Below are 21,667 nucleotides of genomic sequence, written 5' to 3'. Positions count from 1 at the left end.
TGTCTTTTAGAATGTTGCAGTTCCTTCCCATGTTGTCCTGGTTTTGCTTGTTTATCACTGCTTCCTGGAATTTTTTTTTACAGGAAAAAAGAAGGCAGACAAAACTAGAAATCAAAGTTTGGGGTAATATACACAGAGAGTCCGTAATATCCAGCAGCATTCTTCTTTTACAGAGTCCTCAAATAATTTAATTCTTAGTGAAGATGAACAGCTTTCCTCATTAATTCAGTAGTTTTCTAATTGTTGAAACTTCCATGTCATTATGTCTTTCTGTAAGGGTAAGTTATGGTAGCTTATTTTTAAACACAGCCAATGAAAATAGCAATGTGATTCAGCAGATACTTGTTTTACTGGAGTTTAGTGCTGCAGCAGTCACTGCTGGTTCGAGATGTCCTAATTACACATGGCTTTTGTTCTTCCTCTCCACTCTTGTTAAGTCAGTACATGCTCAAGTGATGCAGTTGCTGTAAATAGAAAAGTGATTTATAAACCCTGTACTGTGCAGGTGATAGTAGTTGAATGCTCTATTTCCTCACAGAAAGGTGAGGAAAAGAAAGATGATGGACAGAAGAGAAAGTTCAAAAATGTAGAAAAGCTTCCTCACCCCTTAGACCATGTCCTGAAAGTGTTGCTGCAGACACAGGCGGTAACAGAGCAGAGCTGGTGGCAAGCAGTGTTATAGCTGATAATGCAGACTCTCCAGAGCTTCTGCAGCAGCAGAGCACTCTCACTTTGGAGACCACAGAGCCCTACAGCACAGTGCTAGAATACCAGCATTTTTCAACTATTCTGAAGTTTGGCTGTTGCCTTACGAGTGCTGCCAGTTTTCCAAACAAAGCAATGCATAACAATTATTTTGCCAACAGCCCTGCCTAAACACAAGGGAAGAACCGCACCACTTCTATCATGTTTATGTGTCAAATGCCATTGTTCCTTCTCATAAAAGACTGTGATTTAAGGCTGGAGTTCAGAAATGGCACAGAAATACAGAAGAGAGGAATAAGATGGAGTCACCCCTAACAGATAAGTTAGGAGAAGCCATTTGTTTTAAAGATGAATTCACACAATTTTTTCTGAATTTGCTTGGATTCTTGTAAAGAAAACATTACCAAACAGTTGAATATATGTAAACAGGCCTGGCTTCTGGCACTTAGTTACTGAGTTAAAACAGAGAAAACAACAGTAATACATACCCTGAGTTCACTGCACTGAACAATACACTTCTGCCTGCCTTCATCTGAATGGATAGGATAATCCCTAAGCTGTTTAGTGCCTAACTGAACCCAGGTCCCCCTCCCCTTCCTCCCCCCAAAAAAAATTAAAAAAATAGAGGAATTTTTCTGAGGGCCAAGATGGATGGTTTTTTAATCCTATGTACCATATTCATATATTTACTCTTACTGAATATTGGCAATGTTGTAAATGCCAGGTTACCTTGTTCACTTAATATACCCCGTTTCCATTTCTGGCTGGCCATGACAACATGTGCCCATAGGGAAAGAGGAGCATGCTCTTCCCAGCAGCCCAGTACCTTGCCATTGCTCTTGGAGGGTCCTGGCCATTAGTAGCTGTCTGGAAGTAGATGCTACCATGATATTTATTACAATTCTTACTGTGCAGCAGTGGGGATCAAACATTATACCAGCTCCATTTCTCTTACACTACTATCAGTGCATATTTCTTAGTGGGTTTAGCCCAACCTCTTCTTTGTAAGAACTGCATTGAAATCTGTAGAAAAAAGTGTACCTGTCCAAGATTTAGAAGATTTGAAATCCAAAACAAGCAGGTCTCTAAAGTTGGGGAAAAATGGCTTAACAATTTAGAAATTGCTCAAATTTTAAAGTTCTTGATTTTTTAAAAAAATATGCTAGAAAGTATAACTGACAAAAGAAAGAAATTATTTAGCTATTCCGTGCTTCTGTGCATCAGATCAGGTTTGGAGGTGTTCCTTTCCATCCTGTTTCACAGAACTTTTCTCTGAATTCAGGGGGAACTTTTCTCTGGATTCAGAGAAGTGAGGTGGTGCCAAATACTGATGTGGTAAAAATAACCTTACAGTTTGGGCTATCTTTGAGTTGTCATGTGCAATCACTTCTGGTCTGGATTTGGACTGGTCACTCAAAATGAGAGTTTCTGGGAGTTGCCAGTTGAACTCAATAAGTATCCCAATGCTTGATTTCCTTTCTTAATACAGTGTGCACATCCAAGTTAGAAATTTTATGCAATATCATGCAGCTGCTTTGTGCAAGTGTTGTTCAAACTGCAATTGCTTTCATTTTTTAAATTGATGGTGTTTGGTATATTCTATAGGAGTATACAGATTTTAAAATCTAAATTTATGAAATACAGGTTATAATAGCAAGAGAAATATGCCCTCCATGAAGATGGTACATTTTTTTTTTGTTGGACTCTTCACCTGCCATCACAAGTTTTCCATTCTCTGGGTTTTTTTCATCTTCTAGTTACTCCTTGTACTATCTCTCTGTGCTGTTCTGTTCTGTTCTGTCTCCTTTTACTCTGGGCTATTTCATTTTTTTGTTCTCCAAATCTCTGCAATACAGCAAGGAGTAGAGCCTTCCACAAACATTATTTTTTTGGGTTGCTGCTGTCCCCTGAAGTGCAATTTCCCCCATTAGGCATAATGGTAGCAGTACTGGATAGCACGTGTAACCCCTATAGCTTGTTCCAGCTGAAACTCTGTATCAGCTGATGCTTTGGACTTTTCCAGGCTGACAGGCCCATTTCCTTCAGGGCTTCCCTTCAATTCTGATCAATGTGCTTCCTGACCAAGGTGCTCCCCTCCATGCCCTCTCTCTCTTGCAGAACTGATGAGCTCTACACTTCCTTGTCCTGTAGTGGTAAACACTCCTGCAGGGGGACATGCCTGCAGCATGGGGTCCTCCTGCTTCCATCCTTCAGGTTACCGTGTGTCTGATGATGCTCCTTGCTCTGTATTATGGCCAAAAAAAGAAGTACATCAAACCAGAAAGAGGACAGCTATGGTTCAGTTGCAGTAGTGCAAGCAGAAGCAGAATCTGAGCCGTATTAAACACAGCAGTGGGCATGCCCTCATGTTCACAGTGTTCCCATGTGCAGCTCTATCTGTCACTACTCTGAAATCAAAAAACTGTGGCATATCCTTCTTATCTAATTCACCTATTTTGTTCCCTCTTTGTAGAAGAACTTGTGAAAAATGTTGATGAACAGGAAAAAGACCAAAGCAGAAATTCCACAGATGCACAGTTACAGGAAGAGACAACAAGGATACAAAATGAGAGTAGTCAGGGAAGTGATGGTACAACCTGTCCTCCCAGATCCATCGTCCTACAAGTAGTCTCTTTCGACACTTCTCTGAGTGATGAATCCAACTCAGAAAAATGCACTAACTCTGATCCGAACCAGAAAGATCTCACCGATGCCCAGCAAGAAACACAGAACACAGACCCACTGAATGGTAATGCTTCATCACACAGCACCAGCCAGTCTAATGAAGCTGCCCAGGGCGAAGCTGCAGCAGTGTCTGGTATCTCCCTGTCAAACATCAACAGTAATGTAAAATATTGAAATAAGGTGTTGTACAAACCACCAGCATAAGACAGTTTCTTTGGGCATGTGTAAAAGTATGAGCGTCCTAAAACCATCAAGAAGCTGTTTGATATAAACAAATATCAACTTCTTGATATCAGCTGTTTAGTATCCACTGGAAAAGTTTTTACGTAATATACTTTAGTTGAACCAGAAGAATGATTTTGGAGTAATTTAAAAATGCATATTTGCAATTAAATAGCCCTTTACTACTGGAGAATAAGGTAAACTTTCAAAATAGAGCTATCCAAACATTCTCTCTTCGAATAGGTAATTATGTTATTAAAATATACTCCCCTTAGTTTAGGCACCTAATCTGATTGCTATGTTGTAAACCACATCCTTTGTACTAAATGTGAATCTTAGAGTTAAGGTAGATGGAATTTGCTAACTGTAGTAGTCATGAGACTGTGTCATTCTCTTAATCAGGAGGATCAGTCTCCTGACTGTAGCTGCAGGACAAGTGGAGCAGCCAGAAAATCCCTAAAATTGTCAGAATATATTTTTAGTGTGTAAGTATATTATCGTAAGATGACTATGTTTAGTATCTGGTAATTGCAATACAGTATCAAGAAAAAGATGCCCAAGCAATAGGAATAGATGTTATCAAAGGAAGAGAAAGACACTGTGCATTTTCATTTTATTTTCTGAGTTTGCTTATAGTTAGAATAAGCTTTGAGATATCAGGTTTATAAGACAAGACATATAAAGACACTTCTATTCCTGACTTTTCATTAAAATGCTAATCTCATTAATGCTTTTATGACAGTAAGCCTTGCAATATTGTGCCAGAAGTATGGCATTGTCTGAGCAGCAACACTGAAGTGCTTGTAAGGCTTAGCTTAGACATGAGTATATGACTTGGTATGTTTCTCATAAACGCTTTTTATGGAGAACACCCACTTATTCTAGAGTTCTGTATTCCAGGGCTCCATGCTTTTATTGTTGGCAGTTCTTTTCCATCAGAAATAACAGATGGTTAATTTAGGGTCCTATATCAAAATATTTACACTAAAATTATTTTCACAGCATTTGAAGCTGTCTAATAACTGACATTTTTATCTTTTGACAAGTATTTTTTACACTAGTTTTTGTATTAAAGTCCAAATTGAAATTAAAGTGCCTTAGGAAAGTTCTTCATCTCCTGGATGAGGAACACAGTCGGGAAAACTGCAGACTGCAGAAGGCAGTGGTGGTATAGCTGTCCTTGTGGGTCTTTAGATGGCTGACCAGCAAAAATGCTATTTGAGAGATCAGATACAACTCAGCATGCAATTAGTTCACTCTGTTACCTTGTCAATCTTTACATTCCACCTCTCCAATGAGAATAGAGATTTCTTATCTTAGAACATGCTAATTTCATTTGTTTTTTAATGCAGGGAATTTTCTAGAGAATGCCTTGTATTTTAAAACTTCAAACTGCAAAATTTATGAAAAGGATAAGAAGCAATTAAATTTTTAATAGTATATTTCCAAAGGTAACTATAATTTGGAATCTTTTTTTTTCTTGAAGATAGTGAAAAAGATTTATTAACATAAATTACACCAATCCAAGGATGTTCATTCACTAGAGATGGCAATATTCGAAAAGAGTTCAGATTAATAATGAAACAGAAATAAGAGTTTAATTTAACTATTTTGCAAAGAAAAATAGTATTGGTAAGGTCCTGAACTAAAAGCCAGGGCACATACACAGAGGACATTGCTCAGCAGTAAACAGGGACGTATAGCAGGAGACATAACTGCATCAGGATTAATCACATCGTAAGAGAAGTGTTCTTTGTTATTCTTTAGGCAACTGCAGAGGCTGAGTGATGAGCCAATGCTCCCTTACTGGGATCCCCCAACTTACATCTGCACATCTTGTAGGTTTGGCAGCACACATTGCTGCTGATTGCCACAGAAAGTTTTAGTATAGAAATGCAGGTTTCTTCACTGAAACTAATCATCTATGTCAAGTCCTTTACAAGCTGTGCTTGTAAAGCTTTCCTGCTGGTGAAAATGTGTAAAAAGTAGAGGCTACTGCTCATGCCATTGATTGAACACACGTCCAGCAGTTGTAAAATCCTTTTCTGAAGAGGTCTTCAAATTAGTTTGAAAACTGTTCATCTGATACAGTTTGTGAACAGATGTAATCATTCATTCTTGGTGTTATCATGAGAGATTATATTGGCAAAATGCTGTTGTCATGGTAAATTCAGAGAATTTGTGCATTCCAAAGTATTTGGATCGTGCGTTCTAGAACAGAGACTTTTCCCCTATTTAGACCTGTGAATCATTAAAATGTTTCCAGTAGAAATGTGCATCCCTGGTTAGACAGCCTAAGCCTACAGAAAGCAAGTTTGCATTTCTTTTAGTCTCATGAACCTTTCAGGTATCCCCTCATATATAATTCATAGTCCCTCAAGTCAGAAAACCACTAGATGAAACTGGATTTCTGACTTACATTATCACAAATTTTTAGTAGAATTACATAAAATTACGTAGAATCAGGGTATTGATTAGGTGTTGTTTTTAAAGGCACCTGATATTTGAAGGCATTTTTAGTTGTCATTTTATGCAAAACATCTGGTCACTGTGGCATGCTGAATTTGCTCTCATCTGTCTCCTCCAATGATTATTTGTGTTCCTTTTCCAGCATAGATAAATATCTAGGTAAATGGAGAGCCTGATGAATGTTTTGCCTTGTTTCTGTAGCATATTAATGTCATAATTCAATACTCTCTGACCTTTTCGATATTCCACCATGAAGTACATATTTAATATCAAATTTACCTATTTGAAGATAGTTCATGCTACATGGGATTTATGTTTTATCAGAGTGATGCAAAATATACTGAAAGAACACTACAAATATAGGTTACACAGCAAAACAGAGCAGCTGTAATGCATCACAATGCTGATGTGAGTTGCAGTACTGACACCGGCCTAAGCAGCCAGACTTTCTACAAATATAGGGTCTCTCATGGTGAGACCCAGGTCCTGGCTCTTTGAGAAAGTATTAAATTAATATTGGATTTCAGCAGCTGCAGAAACTGTGCCATCATGTAAGAGACAACAGAAAAGAAAGTCTATGCAGGCATTTAGTACTGGAAGAGTTGACAATATTCCATACCAAAGGGAAAAGTCAAGCTAAAACGTTTCAATTTCTCTTTCACAGTGGTAAAATGCTTTAATATCATTCTAAGTGGAGGGAAGCCATTAAACAGTCAGTGTGGTTGTCTAAATGTAGGTACTCAGTATTATTGAAGAGGTTTTGTTACTGCAGTGCATGTAGAAGCCTCATAGCCTCAAACAGCAGAGCAGCCTCTGTTTTCTCACTCGCCCCTCCTTTTTTCAGTATAAGCTACGTTTGGGATGGTCAGGGGTGAGTGTGTTGTGCATGATGCAGTAGCACTCAGGGCAGAAGGGACATATAGCATGGGTAGCATCCCCACTTTTCACTCTTGCTGGTGGCCAGTGGATCTAGACAGGTCAGACATTTTCAATGGAATGTCACTTCAAACAAGCAGAAGGCAGCATACATATGACCTTACATTTTTAATCTGTTTCACGAATTAGAGTTATTTGAGTATTCTAAGAGACACTGTACATCTATCAGAACATTATTGGCACTCTCCATGCTAGACTCTTCTACCTGTGTGCTTTCTGTACTGAGGATGGGGGAGTACAAGGCTAAAGTGATGTCCAGAGCACTTGCTGACTCCTGGGGTGGGGAAGTGAACACCTGTGGGTGCTGGGACTGGGAGAATGAGATAGGAAGGAAGAGGAAAAGAAACATGGTTATTCATGTCAAAATGTCATATTTTAGCTGTCATTACTCTGTCTTTTATAAAACACAGAAAATTCAGTTAAGTTTTTTGTGAGTAAGTGATTCAATTATAACAGAGATGGGGAACATGGGAAAATGATGTGTCTGCGTTCTTGGGCACTGTCAATGAATGTTTGGATATGTATAATTAGGGCATTCCCCATTTAAAAAAATTAAAAAGGGACTGTTTTACTTGCCTCATATCACATCTCTTTTAAGGTGTAGTCTCGTAGATTAGTAGTAATTAGTAACAGGAATAACTCTGCCCTGGATCTTGGTCAGTGCAAAGGGAGAACTGGAGGGTCACTGTAAGAAGCACTGCAGTTGTGACTGAATGTTGTTTTTCTCCACAAAACCTTTGTCCTTTCCATCATCCCATTTTCATTTAATTGAATGGTACAAGATTAAGTGAAACTATTATAAGGTGGGGCTTAAGAGATAATTTTCTTTTTCTCTTGAGTGATTTATTAATTAGAACATTAATTTTAAAAACTGCTTATGTTTAATTAAATGACTCCACATTTCAATGATTTATAAATGCTAATTGGCACACTTTTAACTTCTCACTTGTAGTGATAGCCACACTAATCCTTAATATCAAAATGCAAGGGAGATAATAAATCTGTGAGAAAACAGATTACCAGTAATTTCACTCTATATGACAGCAGAGGACTGCCCAGTCACATCAGGTGTGTGAAACATTCAACGTCATCAGCAGGCAGTAACTGAGAGCCTCTGGAGAGTAACCAGGTTAAATAGCAGTGGACAGATCCACACCAACAACATGCCAGTTTGATTTATGGGAATGCAGGTGGCATCAGCTCATCATCCGTGCCACGCAAATGCTTACTGACCATTCAGTGCCGTGGTGGCTCCGTGGGGCTCAGCTGAGGGTGGAACCCTTTGCAGCTGTGCAGAGCGGGCACAGATTGCTGTGCTGCCTTGATAAGTGAGCATTCCTTGGGCACAGTGCATGGCTCAACAGGACAACAGGATCCTGGTACTGAGGGAAGGCATCTGTGTTCATGCATGGGATAAGGATGGAGGGAAGGTTAGATTAAAAAAGCAAATATGTTTATAAAAAGGATGGGGTTTATAAGATAGCAGCCATAAGCAACCATTTAAAGGGCAGATTTTATCACACAAAAAACCTGATGAACTAAGAGGAAGAAAGCTATATATCTTAAAAGTTAATGTTAAGTTTTATGAAATTTAAATGTACAAAGATTTTGTTTTAAGGCCTCCTCAAACCGCTTCTATCCCACTCCGAAAACTACTCTACATTAAGTATAAAATTTAAATATTTAGATCAATAGATTTTACTTTCATACTTCTTCCCCCCCTTTTTTGTTTTTATGGATAATGATAATAAAGTTTTAGTAAATCCCTTCAAAAACAGCCACAGGCTGAAAGATCTGGTTCTAATTCATGTTAGTCTAATTTCGAGACTTTTAAAAGTCTTTGGAATATTGGTAGTCTGTATTTCACCTACACTAAATTTATGTAAAATAAGGGGGATGGTGTAGGATGCTGCTTGGGGGTATATGGCCCATCTGCTGGTGGCTGCATTACAGTGTGGACAGCACCAACTCTGCCACCATTCAAGGCAATGAAACAAGGGTAAAATCAGTAGCAATTCTTACTTGTTTACAGTGAAGCCATGGTAGATACATAGGTATTAATTTTCTTCTTTCCTCATTCTCGTTCTCTTGAGTTTCCTCTCTTCTCATTCTCTTTTCTAAACTCTCAGCCTCTTCAACTCGCCATCAGCTTTCAATTTCCCTTTCAGATCACGCATCACCTACTTTCTCTTTGGCTACTTGTACCTTTGTTTTCTGGCTTTCAAAAATATTCCCCTCTCTATTTTTATTTTTATAAATTTTATGCTTCTCCCAGTTCATCTTTTCAAGTTTTGAGACTTCTATGCTCTTCCTTTTTCACATTTTCGGTTCAATGTTCCTACTCTCTTGTGGGATCACTTGGATTAACTGGATAAAATTAAGAAATTACTATATGTAGTTAGTAAATAACACTGTAAGTTTGCTACACTGTCCCCATGCCTACCATCTCAGTGTGTAATTTCCTCAGCTGTGTTCATTCAAAGTTAATGAAGGAATAGTTTAAGCAACAGCTTAGTATTATGGTTGTTGGTTTGAAATTCATGTTGTATCACTTAGTTTGAAAGCTGCTTGTGTTGCTCTGTGTCATTCCTCCAATTTGATTGAATGAATTGAATTCTTAGAACTTGACACTGCATCTTTCATTATCTCAGCTTACTCTGATTTGAAAGTCTACATTAAAAGAGGATTTAAACAGCACTTCTCTACAGAGGGTGAATTTTGACTTTCAGTAAGGCAGAAGAAAAAAATAAACCAAAACCAAACCCACTTTATTAACACTCATGTTTTTTTCATGATGTGATCTATTGATTTCATTCTGTCTTTTGCCTCGTAGATAAGCCATGATTAGTTGATTCAGTCTGATGCTTACTGTGGTGAGAAAACAATTAAAGAAAGCAGTGGTTGAAACCTCATCTTAACCTTAAAAAAGTCTTAAACAACAAGATTCTGTCTGTCTACAGCTGTGCAGATTCTCTTGGTTAACTTCCTCACTCAGGTTTCCAGTCACATTTGTTTATCTTCCAGGTGAACCTAAACACTGTAAGAAGCCAGAAGATATGGTGAAAGCCACGGAGCAGAAAGAAGCACTGATACAAAACTAGATTTTCTATTTCTTAAAAGCTTCTGACATTTCAGGCAGGACAGGTAATTTGGTCATTTCTTTCTTATAATGGGGGGAGTTTTAGGCTTGTTTAGTGCTATTATTAACCTCTTTGCTCCATCTCAGTTGTGGTTTTATTAGAAAATTTTGAAATGGGGACACAATATACATCACTTTCTATGAGGTATAAAACCATTCAATATAAAAAAAGGGAAAAACTGTACTTTTACATCTCTCAATCCTTAATGTCAGACAGAATGATCGTGCAATAAACCACCCTATGAAATACTGAAATTGTAGTATCAATAAACCACCCTATGAAATACTGAAATTGTAGTATCAAAAATTTATTGTTTATGAATTTTCATTTAACCTCTCTTGCAGGAGAAAAGAAGCACTCTAGCTGTTCCTACCTCGTGCTCTCAGAGGCCGTTATCTGTCAACTTGTTCTTGGATCATCCTGTTTCTGTGGAAAGTGAATGGACAAAATGTTCAAAAGTGTAAAATGTAAAACTGAGCTGGTAACTCAAGGCACTTAACAACTTGCAAGATTTAGGTTGTATTTGTTGTTGCTATTTCCTCTTCTATTCTGCTTTCTTAAATTAGCCAAAATAATTTTTTCAGCCAAAGTTGGACCTTGCTTTGTTGCATCACTGGCATCAAACATTTCCAGTTAACCATGAGATATGTGAAAACACGACATTTATCATCTGCCTGGGATTGCTGTTACATGTCACTGCTGCTGGCATCCAGTGAAAATGGAAAGTCAAAATGAAATGTGTTTCTAAATACTTGTTCATGCAATCATACTGCATGCAACATAAAAGTCTTACTTGTTAGTTTCCTTAAAATATCTGGAAATAAATATATGTAGACTGTACAGAGAAGTTGCAGAGTTACACTGACCAGCCTGCATAGATGATGATTTTTCTCCACTGTGGTGGCTGCCATATGGACAGAAGTGGTGTTGAACAGAGAAGTATTTGAAATATCTGAGTATTTTGGAAGACACCAGCAATGTTGTCAGCCCTACCATGAAGCTGGTGCTTATTGTTTTATAGGGTAGAAGAGACAGCAACAGGAATACATGAAAATTGCTTCACTTCAGCAAAATAATGTGTTGCCTCTCAGACAGAATTGGAAGGTGACACTGAGGCCTTATATTATGATCTATCTCACATGCAAAGTCAACAACATGCATCCTGCAAAATCTTTGCCAGTGTTTGTTTCTTTCTGAGGGGTGGCAAAAACAGAGCACATGGGCAGTCACCTTTGCAAGAAGCCTCCGAAGGAGCCCAGAAAGAAACTCCATTTTCATCTCCACTTCCCATCTGCACATGACTCCTCCAGACTTGTCTGGGTGTCCTGTGTGGCTGCAGCCAACCTCATTTCCCTCTGCTGGAACCTGCCAGGAAACTTCCAGGCTCCCCTTCAAGTTGTAGGCTCTTGGGTGGCTCAGGTTGCTGCTCTCCCAGCTCTCATTTTTGGACCCTGTGGTTATTATCTCACTGACCAAAAAGTCTTTATAATCAGCCATGGTCTGCTCTGAAGAGGACTCATGGGGCAGTGGCACTCCTCTCTGTGCAGAGGGTGATTGAGATCTACGTGTCATTCATCTGCTGTTTCAGGGGTCTGAGTAGAGCTCAACAGGCATCAGGCTCAACTTCAAAAAGGGCACGCTTTGTCCCAATTGAAGAAGGAGTTGTAAAACCATCACCCTGGACTGAGGGACCCTTACATGTTCATACCTGTTGACTGTCTCTTTTCTGACAGCAGAGCAATCAAAACTGAACTGGGAACAGTGTAAACTCTGAGCCGTGGGATAAGAGCATGCCAAAAGGTGGGATTCCTGTCATTGAATATGTAAGCCATAAGCGTGCTATGCATAAGTAGTATGCATAGTCTTAACTTAAGAAATGTTTGTGCATATAGGATGTAAAAAATGCATTTAAATTGTTTTGTGTATCTGGTCCAGGGCTTGTATTTAGCATGGACAAATTTCTGTACAGTGAAGTTAATGAATGAAATGTTAACAAATGAAATTGTATCATATATGTTATAATGCAATCAATATTTTTTGCTAAGAGTTAAGAATTTATATATTCTCTGCTAGTGTTTGAGCAAATTATTAGTAGCCTGGACCACTCTGTGCACCTTTGCATCCTTTTTCGGAATGTTGGACTCTTTTTTTTTCCTTTGTAATAAAATGTAAACCATCTTATGTCTTCTTATTGTCCTTATGACAAGAGAAGGAACATAATGGTCATATCAGACATTTCTAATTGTAAGTTGCCATATGCCGTGGCAGTGGAAAATCTTTTTCATTAAGATTGGAGAACTTGGGACCTTATTTCAGATAAGATGAGCATCTACAGTTCCCATCAAATTTGAAAAGAACAAGAGACGACTGCCATCTTTAAAAACTAGGCCAGTTAGGTATTTGTTTGTTACCGACTGTTTTTCAACATTGTAATTTATGATTCACTGAGACTGAAAGTCTGGAACACTCTTTATATTGTATTTTCAATTCCAGACTTTTACCATAGTTGAACTTGACTTTTTTTCCTGTGTCTCTATCCCATTGTGATTTACTACTCTGCAAAAATTTTCACCTAGAAATACAAGCAAAAAATATAACAGATTCTGCAGAGAACTTGAAACATCCTGTGGGGGTCTCAGTGTCCTGTTGTCATAGCTGGCCCCAAGATCTCCCACTGCAGAAGCTAGAAGGAGCTCCTAATCTCACAGGAGCCAGACATTGCCTGCAGAATTCATTCATTAATTTGGAAGTGTGATTTTTGTATAAATAATCCTATTTGCTCATTTGTATTCAGTTTTAATCACTGTGGTAGATGTTACTGAAATACGAAAAGAGTGCTTAGTTTTTCGTTAATGCCAGCTGATTCTCTTTCTTTCTTCCTTCTTTCCTTTATTCTTAGCAAGTTTTTACCTGGCCATGACCCAAAGCTTGGTATGTTGTTTGGATGAGGAGAAATTTTCTTTGATGGAGAAGACTGATACAGCCAACATGTGTTACTTAAGGCTTTGACATGGGGTAAAATTTGTGTTTGGATGGCAGAAAGGTTTCTTGAGAGAGCCTCTCCCCGAGCAGTAGTTTATCTCTGAAACCTGTAAGGCTGCTTTACCAAAACACTGCATGGGGCCATAAGAAATGGTGTTTGTATATGCATCTCTCCCACAGCATTATGGGCACGTACCCTGCATTGAGCACACTGAGGAGCTGTAGCTATAGATGAGTCCTCAAGAGTTTTATTTTGCATTTTTATCTTGAGATGTCTGAGAGATATATTATGTAATATTGTTATAGGTTATGATCTAGCCAGTATTTTTTTAATTTAATTTTCAACACGGCAATCTACAACTGTGTGTTTTATTCTGCTATATATGTCCATATTTCCTATGATGATCTTCCCAAATAAATTTGATTTGAGGGCAAGGATTGTGAAGCTTCTGAGTGTTAGTTACAAATCTGCTTTCCTGAAGCATGTTTGCTCATTTGTGTAAAATTGTCTTTGAGAAGTGACAGAGCACATATGGTTGTTTCCAACCCTTTCACCCACTTGGGACTCCACACTTTTTCTGTAACTGTATCAGTTTGCCATACAAAATCACTTACATCCTCATAGCACACTTGAAAACAGTACCTTTAAGCGAGTCTTGAATTCTTAGCCTTTATGGCTAAAACAGCCCTCGCATGAAGAAAAACAACCAATAGTACATTTTTTACACAAAAAAAAATCTTACTGTGGGTTGAAGTTGAAGGAACCACTGAGACTGTTCTTGTTAGCAACAGGTTGTCAGGAAGAGTACGACTTTCAGTGGCACCTCCATGACCTGGTGTAAATTTTATAATCCAAGTTCAGTGTTGTGAGTATAAAATGCCCTTTTTTTCGGGAAGATTTTGTTACTAGGAGATAGAGTTTTTGCTTAGGAAGGCTTTCTACCTGAAAGGCAGCTCTCTCTCAAAGGCAGTTTCAATGCTTTCTGCCCACCCTTCGTACCAAGAGAAGTTCTCAGCCTCTCTGATATGTGAGAGGAGAGAGATAACATTTACAGAAATGCTACAGGGCTGCTGTGGCCAGGGGAGAGTCGGGGGGGGCCAACAATGATAAAGCCTGTGAGCGAATGGGAGGTTTGCCTTTTCCTCTGAGGCCTGGTACTGTCTTGCAGTGCCAAGAAGTTTGTAAGTTTTAATGTCTTTGCCTCCTAAATAAACCCTTTGAATCCCTTCCACTGCTTTGGCATTTCTGGGGAAGATACCTGCATATATTTTACCTTACAAGTGTAACTGGGATTAAACAGGGTCCCTTCCTACTCTGACTGGAAATAAATGGAAATAATCCCATCAATTCAAACATGTATCAAATCCTGACTAGGTACATGATGGGAATAAATCAAGACAACTACTTTATACCTCGTTCTTTGCAGTTCCTTTTTTCCAGCACATGCACAAAGGACTTTCTTCTATTGCAGAGATGTCAGAAGTCAAACAAGCCACTACTGTGACCCAAATGCTTTGAAATTAACAAATCAAAATCACTAGTAGTAAGTGTCTAAAATGGATATCTTTAACAGACTATAGAGTTATTATATGAGAAAGACGAAAATGTAAGTATGCCTGACATTCTTCAACAGCAGCTTAAAGAGATTTGCGTTTACAGTAGTTTAGCAAACACAGGTTTGTCTGAGAGGGGAGTGCATCCCTGTTAAATCATGTTTTGAAAAATCACATCCTTGAAAAATGGTATGGAAAAATTAGTGGAAATGGCATTTAATACTATGACTAAAAGAGAGTGTCCTCTGTCAAACGCTATGCAAATATTTAGGCTGCTTCCCTGGAATAATTTTCCTTTCCTGGTCATTTAAGTATTTAATGGGTCTCCAGAGACTCCTTTTCCATGTCCCAGGGCAAACATTCAGAAGTTTTATCAAACTGTGAATGTCTAAGTATTCCCTGGAGAATAAAGAAGCAAGTCATAACTATGGAGTTATAAATGGGAAAAATCTCTTATTAAAAAATGGGATTTTAACTGTTTGGGGCTTAACTTTGCTGCAAAATACTTCCTTTGTACTTGGGCAAGTCTTTTGCTTATAGCCTTTGTGGGGAGAATTGTTACAGAACTTTACATTAGATGAGCTTAGATAGATAATATCTTAACCAAATAAGATTTTCTGACACATTACATAGTATATGAACTTTAAAGCAAATGAGTTTTATGCATTTGCAACGTCCTGTATAGGTCATTATTACAAACCTGAAGTAATATAAAATTATACCTAAGTAAGATGGTCTAAATCAAAATGGTAGATACAATCTTGACTTTAAGATGGACCAGTTAAGCAGAATAGACGTTGTTTCATTTTTATTTGGGCTGTAGTTATAAAGCTGTCTCATCACCATATAGGACCTATAATCAACACTCCTGAACCTGCAAGAAGGACTTTGGAACTTGTATAATAATACCATGAACAAACATCAAGTAATACGAAAGTATTTGCTATTATTTATATAAAGCCTGATGTGATTATCTCAATCCAAATTCGGTGAGCCAAAGGGTCGAATTCACCTATGGTGCATTTCCATGAAATCCAGGAGAGATAGTGTCATTATAACTGAAATTATTTGGTCGTTGAATAGTATTTGGTTGTCTCTTGCTTTCTCTGTATTCAACTGGTTTACTGATTGTTTTCTGCAGTGGGGGGGACTCTGGGAGTCTAATATCTCTGCACAAAACACTACTCAACTTTAGGCCATCTTAAATTCATTCATTGAAATTATTCTTCCTGTTTTTTTGAAGCTGCTCATCTTTGAGAGAGAATTGTATTTTTCTTACCAGTCAGAAATGAACACTCACCTGTATCGCTTGGGGTACTTTAGTAGTTCACAGCCGAAATTAATGGCAGCATATTTGTGTCAAGCGTTTAATATGATGCACAATGCCTCTTTATTTTAGCATTCCCATCTAGGAAAGACCCCTATTTTGCTAAGCACAAGGTGGTTTGGGGTAGACAGAATTGTGACTGCAGCCAGAATAGTTCTGAAGGACATGTGTGTTTTCAAGTAAATAGTAGGTACAGGAGCATGGCTACAGAGTTGATATTTCCAGTAAAATTAGAGAATAAAAATGTCATGTGCAATTTAAATATTATTTATAATTGACCTTCATGTCTGTTTTTAATATTCAATCTGCTGAGTGTTTAAAAAAGCAATTAAAAGTCCCATATAATGTTAAAACCCTTGATAAATGTAATAAACAAATGACATATTCAAAAGAGAGAATCTATGTCCCATTAGGAGAGAAAAAGAAAGATGAGAGCAACATATGGCAGTATAATTAGCATGATTAGGGAAGCACATCAACAGAATTTATGCTGCAGGGAAAATGTAATAAGAAACCAACACACTTTCCTCACTGCCTTGAAAACTGCAAATATCACTCTCTGAAAAGGAGAAGATGCAGAAAGGCTCCCTGGCATTTAAAGCTGTAACTTGTGTTCTTCTGTCATTATTAAAGATGCACACAGCCATCTGCAAACCATTTATTTTTTGCAGGGTTCACATTGTCCCATTGCTTTGATTAATAAGGAGCAATATTACACCTCAGCTGCTTTTCAGAAAGATGCTATTTTGGAAACCTAATTAATACCCATTCCACAGTTAGCTTGAGGTGTTCGTTAGTGCCAGATACTGAGTTCTTATTTGTTTCTCATTATGTGGAGAGTATTGCTTCTCAATGACAACGTTTTTGTTTTGCATTTTGGAATAACCTTTCGACACTCCTGCTTACCACAGCCCTCCCTTCAGAAGAGCTAATAACACCTGTCATCATTATTTTCACATGCCTGTTAATGTCTGTTGAAGACATTGTGGGCTATTTACATAGATAGACTATCCTGATGCACAGCAAATATTCCTGCCATTTTCTGAACAGTTGGACCAAAGAGAGAAGCAAAATTAAGGAACTTGGCAATGCAATTAAAATCTCAGCTTACCACTAAGGGTCAGTATATACTAGGCAAATGAGTTATTACAAAATTGAAAGAGTATGTTTGTCTTGACAGTATTACAAAATAATTTTTCTGCCCTAAAAACCCAAGATTACTTAAGAAATAAAACAAAAAATCTGTAGCAGAATGTAGGCACTGAACTTGTATAAACTCCATCAGCCCACCTCGATGTAACTGGAGATTAGCAGCATCTTACCAAGTGGCCTGAGGTTTAGTAGAGGGTGCAAAATGTCTTGCTGGAGATTTGCTCAGAGTGCTGCTATCCTCACTGGAGGACAAAGGGGAGAATATACCAAAGCATAGGAAGCATTTAGCATCCACTTTGTTACCAAGTATAACGCTGTGCATGAAAAGGTTAGATGTAATTGCACGTCAGGAATCAACAGAACAACTGAGGCTCTTTCTGGAGCTCACCATTGCACTGAGCTGAAGAGAAAGAAAGAAAGAAAGAAAGAAAGAAAGAAAGAAAAGAAAGAACATCTGTGGGCCTAAGGAGCAACATGAATGCAATAGGATTGGGAGAAAGAGGGTCTTGAGGGACAGCATGTCCCTGGACAGCATGCCCCAGGGTTAGAGGAGAGACAATGCCTTATGTAGTACAGGAATAAGGTCCCTCATAAACCAAACATGTCTTAAGAGAAAAAATAGGAGGAGGGGAACCCTGCACTGAGTTGGGGACATTTCGTTGTATAGTGCTAGCTGCTAGGCTTAAACAAAAGCAGACCTGCAGAAGCCCTGTTAAGGTCCCTCCCCAGCTACCCACAGCACTGCAGCCTACCCAGCTCATCTCTGGAGAGAGCTGTGGCAGCCACCCAATACTTTGCCTTCTGGAATAAAATAAATGCTTTTTTTTTTTTTTAAGAGCAAAAGCCACCACTCGCCTGGTCCCCGGTGTCATATTCTGTTAGAGGAAATGCAGATGAACTGGAAGTCCCTTCCTTACTGATTGCCTGGATCCTGGGCACTGTGGGAGTCCCTGGCAACAGAACCTCTGCTTGCAACACCACCTTGGAGTAAGAACAGTAATGTTGGCTGTAACAGTTTTGGTTAAATAACACCAACAGTACAAGAACTAATGGTGATTTTTCAGTTTACATTACTGAGGAGAACTGATGACATTATAAGAAGAAACTGGGTAAGTCCTTGAAGACTTTAGCAGAATTCATAGCAATATTAAAAAAAAAATAAGGAAAGAAATTCAATAATTAAACTGATAGCAGGATAATAAAAACTTTCCTGTATACTAAACATTATATTTCCCCGAAGGAAGGTATGTTGTTGGCCAAAACCTGGGGTCTTTCTCAAGCAAAATTCCTTTGAGTTCAGTGGAAATTATGCTTCAGAAAGGAGTTTTAAATCTTGAATCTTAATATCTATTTAAGTATTATCTGGTTTTGCACGTGGAGAATAAACAACATATACCATCCTCAAAGTCAAATCATGTAATTTTTCCAGATAACTTATTAGCACAATCTCTCAGTAAATCTCTCAGGAGTGAAGAACCTGTCATGGAATAAAGAGTGTAGCATAAGAAATAAGGCTGTAAAACACAATAATGAAACACCTCTAAACCACTCTGCATTAGTGAGTTAAGGGATACCAGGAGCAGACTGAGATCAGTCTGAGGCAACAGCTTTCTTTCAATTCTGCAAGTAACATTTCCTGCAACAACTTGAAAGCAAGAACAGCAGCAAACATACCACAGGAGGGAAAAGTGGCAAATATAAGAACATGGACTGGGGAAGGGGAAAAGATACAAATCGGAGTTGCTCTTTAAGAAAGAACTGTGTTCATTACTTGCCTGGAAAGCCTTTTTCTGCTCTCTTTTTCCATCAGCCTGTTTGTGGGAAACAAACTAATACAACTCAGTAAAAATCTTGCTTCCACCAAACCTGTAGAACTCCCCAGAAGAAGCAGGTGTTGTGAGAGGAGACAGCTCAGATAGGGAACATATCATCACAGTTTTTCTTTAGGATGTTTTCATATTGGCATTTTCTTTGAGACACCTGGTGTTTACTAACTTTTTGTGTAGTTTCTCAATCCCCTGTTGATTTGTTTACACTAAAACAAAAAGCGACATTAATGGATTTTTGTGTTTGTTTTCGTCTGTGCTTGGCAACATAAACACATTGGACAATGACTGACCATGGACTCCCACAAAGAAATCTACATCGTGGAGTGCACCTATGAGGAGTTCACCATGCTGTGAGACAAAGAGAGCTTTCAGTTACATGCCAAAGCATATGGGAGGCTCTCTACCTAAGGCTGTTGTTCTTAAATGTCAGCAGCTGCACCAAAACCCAGCAAAGACCTGGTTTAGTAAACAGACTGCTTTTCCTGACCTTCCTCTCTGATATCCACACACCCAAACATTTCTGCCACGAGGCTCGCTGTCAATACACTGCAGTATTTCAGCTCTGCTTCATGACAAGCACTTTCCCTATAACTCCACTTTCTGTATGCCTCACACGTGGAAGATTAGACAAACAGAATTTCTGTTTTAAGCTACAAAAGGTGAATGTATAAAAAATATGAGCATCTTGACTTTGTTGTTCAGATGAGGTCCTACCAGCAAATGATGTCAGGGTGGATCCATAATAAAATCTCTGCAACAAGTCCTGCCCTTTGCCAGAAATGAGTTCCTATACTCAGATATGCATCTTGCATAAATTTGTGTAAATAAAGAGAGAAAGAAATGGGCTTTTAACATGATAAAACAAAGGTGGAATTATTAGACATGGGGAGATGATAAGATCTGGATTTAGGGATGTATCTAAATATTGGCATGGCTATCTGACACTCTTACTGGACTATGATGATTCATCCAGATCACAAATTCTGCAAAATAGAATTGTTGTCCTTGCATTGCTGCAGTTATAATTCTGGAAACACTCAGATCCAGTTCAAACTAAATCTGGTTGGGGTTTTTTCCCTATTATTTTTAAAGTGTAATCATACTCAGGTCCAACAGTCATCCTGAAACAGAGTGTTCAGTGATGAACTCTCCAAGCTCTTATCAGGTGTTTTGTGTGTTGCCTTTAAAATGCTGAGATTCCAAAGTGTTCAATACCTTTTCCTGGTATCAGCTGTTATAAATCATGTACATGTTTTCATCTGCCCATAGGTCCTAGAGAGTTCTCATCTGGAGCCTGTGGGTACTAATAACCAGCAAAAAGCCATTAGTATCCAAAGTGCTTTATTAGCTAGCAACACAGAGGGAGGGTGTGAGGTTAAACACCAATGACTGATTCACAACTTGGGAGTACTGTGGCCGTGAGCAAATATGGGAAGGGCCTGGTGCTGAACAAAAGCGAAGCCATGGCAAAGCTGGGACTGGAGCCCAGCTCTTCTTGCTGCCGTTACAGTCCTAACTTGGGGCCATTCAAACAGTTTCTGAAGGGTCATTTCCATCTTTTTGTTGTTTGTGACATAAAAAGCTCCCAGTCCTCTAAGTCCCATAGCTGCTTCTGTATAACTGAAGAGTCCTTCTTTTAGTCCTTCTTGCATACCCTTGCTGAGCTGGAGTCATGGATCCTGCTTGCAATGTTTCTACTGAAAATGGAACCAAAAAGGATAGATACAGAGATACAGATGGAGAGAAAAAAAATGGCTCTCAAATATAAAAGAACACTTGTTGACAGATTCTGTTCTCAGCAAGTCTTTGTGGAAGACCTCAAATTAAAAGTGAAATCACCGTGCAAGACATAGACAAAAGGCTCTGTGTTTTCATATAAGTCATCTCTTTTCTTTTTTTTTTCTGCTAGCTCAACCCTTTAAAAGAGACTTAAAGCAGGGGAAAGTTAAACTGAGGGTAAAACTTTGTATCAAAGGCAAACAGTTAATACAAAATGACAGTGAATTCGTTAAAAAATTTGCCATTGATAAAAAATGCAAATAATCTGTTAGGTGTCACTTTGACAAAACATGTTTTTCCTTCTCCATCTTATTTCATTTTATGCCATAGAGTTTGCACAGTCTGACAAATGAAAAGGTTGGTATGAACCATGACAGACTTCAACCATAAACCTAGGGCTCAGACACAAGTTAAATTTCTGCAGCTTGATATGCTGTCACTTACTGACTGAAATTGTGACAAATGCAGGCAGAGAAGGCTGTAACTCTACTTGCTGCAGGTGATGAAGGTGGATATCGGCATTTCCCACGGCTCAGCTGGTGCATGGAATCCTTCTTACAGCTCCCACATGCCTGTGTTACCTCTGACTCCCAAAGTGAAACCTTTTCTAATGCCTCCAGATAACAAATCATTTTGGCTGCTGTGACTAGGCAGCCTCGGACCAAAAGCAAGAAAAGCACTTTAAGTGTCCAGGGAACACAGAGAAGAGTGTCTTTGCATCCTTCTACAGACAAAGAGTCACCTCTGCTTACTTTGTTACTTTCTTTCTATCCACATTACTGCAAGTAACTCTACCAACATTGGTAAAAACTGCCCTTAACTGAAAGGATCATTTTATATGAATATTTCTCTGTGCGCTAGACAAACCCTCTGTACAATAGACAGTC

At 38.5% G+C, this 21,667-nt stretch overlaps 1 protein-coding gene across 2 annotated transcripts in view; it reads left to right on the top strand.

Annotated features, from left to right (window-relative positions):
* The window catches only part of PDE1A (phosphodiesterase 1A), a 76,260-nt gene extending 61,711 nt beyond the window's left edge, over positions 1-14,549 (top strand). Inside the window, exons 14-16 of one of the 2 annotated variants that reach the window (XM_027731522.2) lie at positions 3,179-3,454; positions 10,042-10,161; positions 10,502-14,549. In XM_027731522.2, the coding sequence (XP_027587323.1) occupies positions 3,179-3,454; positions 10,042-10,118 (353 nt within the window). In that variant the 3' untranslated portion in view covers positions 10,119-10,161; positions 10,502-14,549. The remainder of the gene's footprint in view (positions 1-3,178; positions 3,455-10,041; positions 10,162-10,501) is intronic. The other variant, XM_039388020.1, reaches the window with a different exon arrangement.
* The last annotated feature ends 7,118 nt before the right edge of the window (positions 14,550-21,667 follow it).

The sequence above is a fragment of the Pipra filicauda genome, unplaced genomic scaffold, assembly GCF_003945595.2.
Source record: "Pipra filicauda isolate LSUMZ 115617 unplaced genomic scaffold, ASM394559v2 scaffold5_size6683894_pilon, whole genome shotgun sequence".
Classification (NCBI taxonomy): Eukaryota; Metazoa; Chordata; class Aves; order Passeriformes; family Pipridae; genus Pipra; species Pipra filicauda.
Note: the sequence above shows the minus strand (reverse complement) of the source record. Positions and strands in the feature narration are given on the sequence as shown.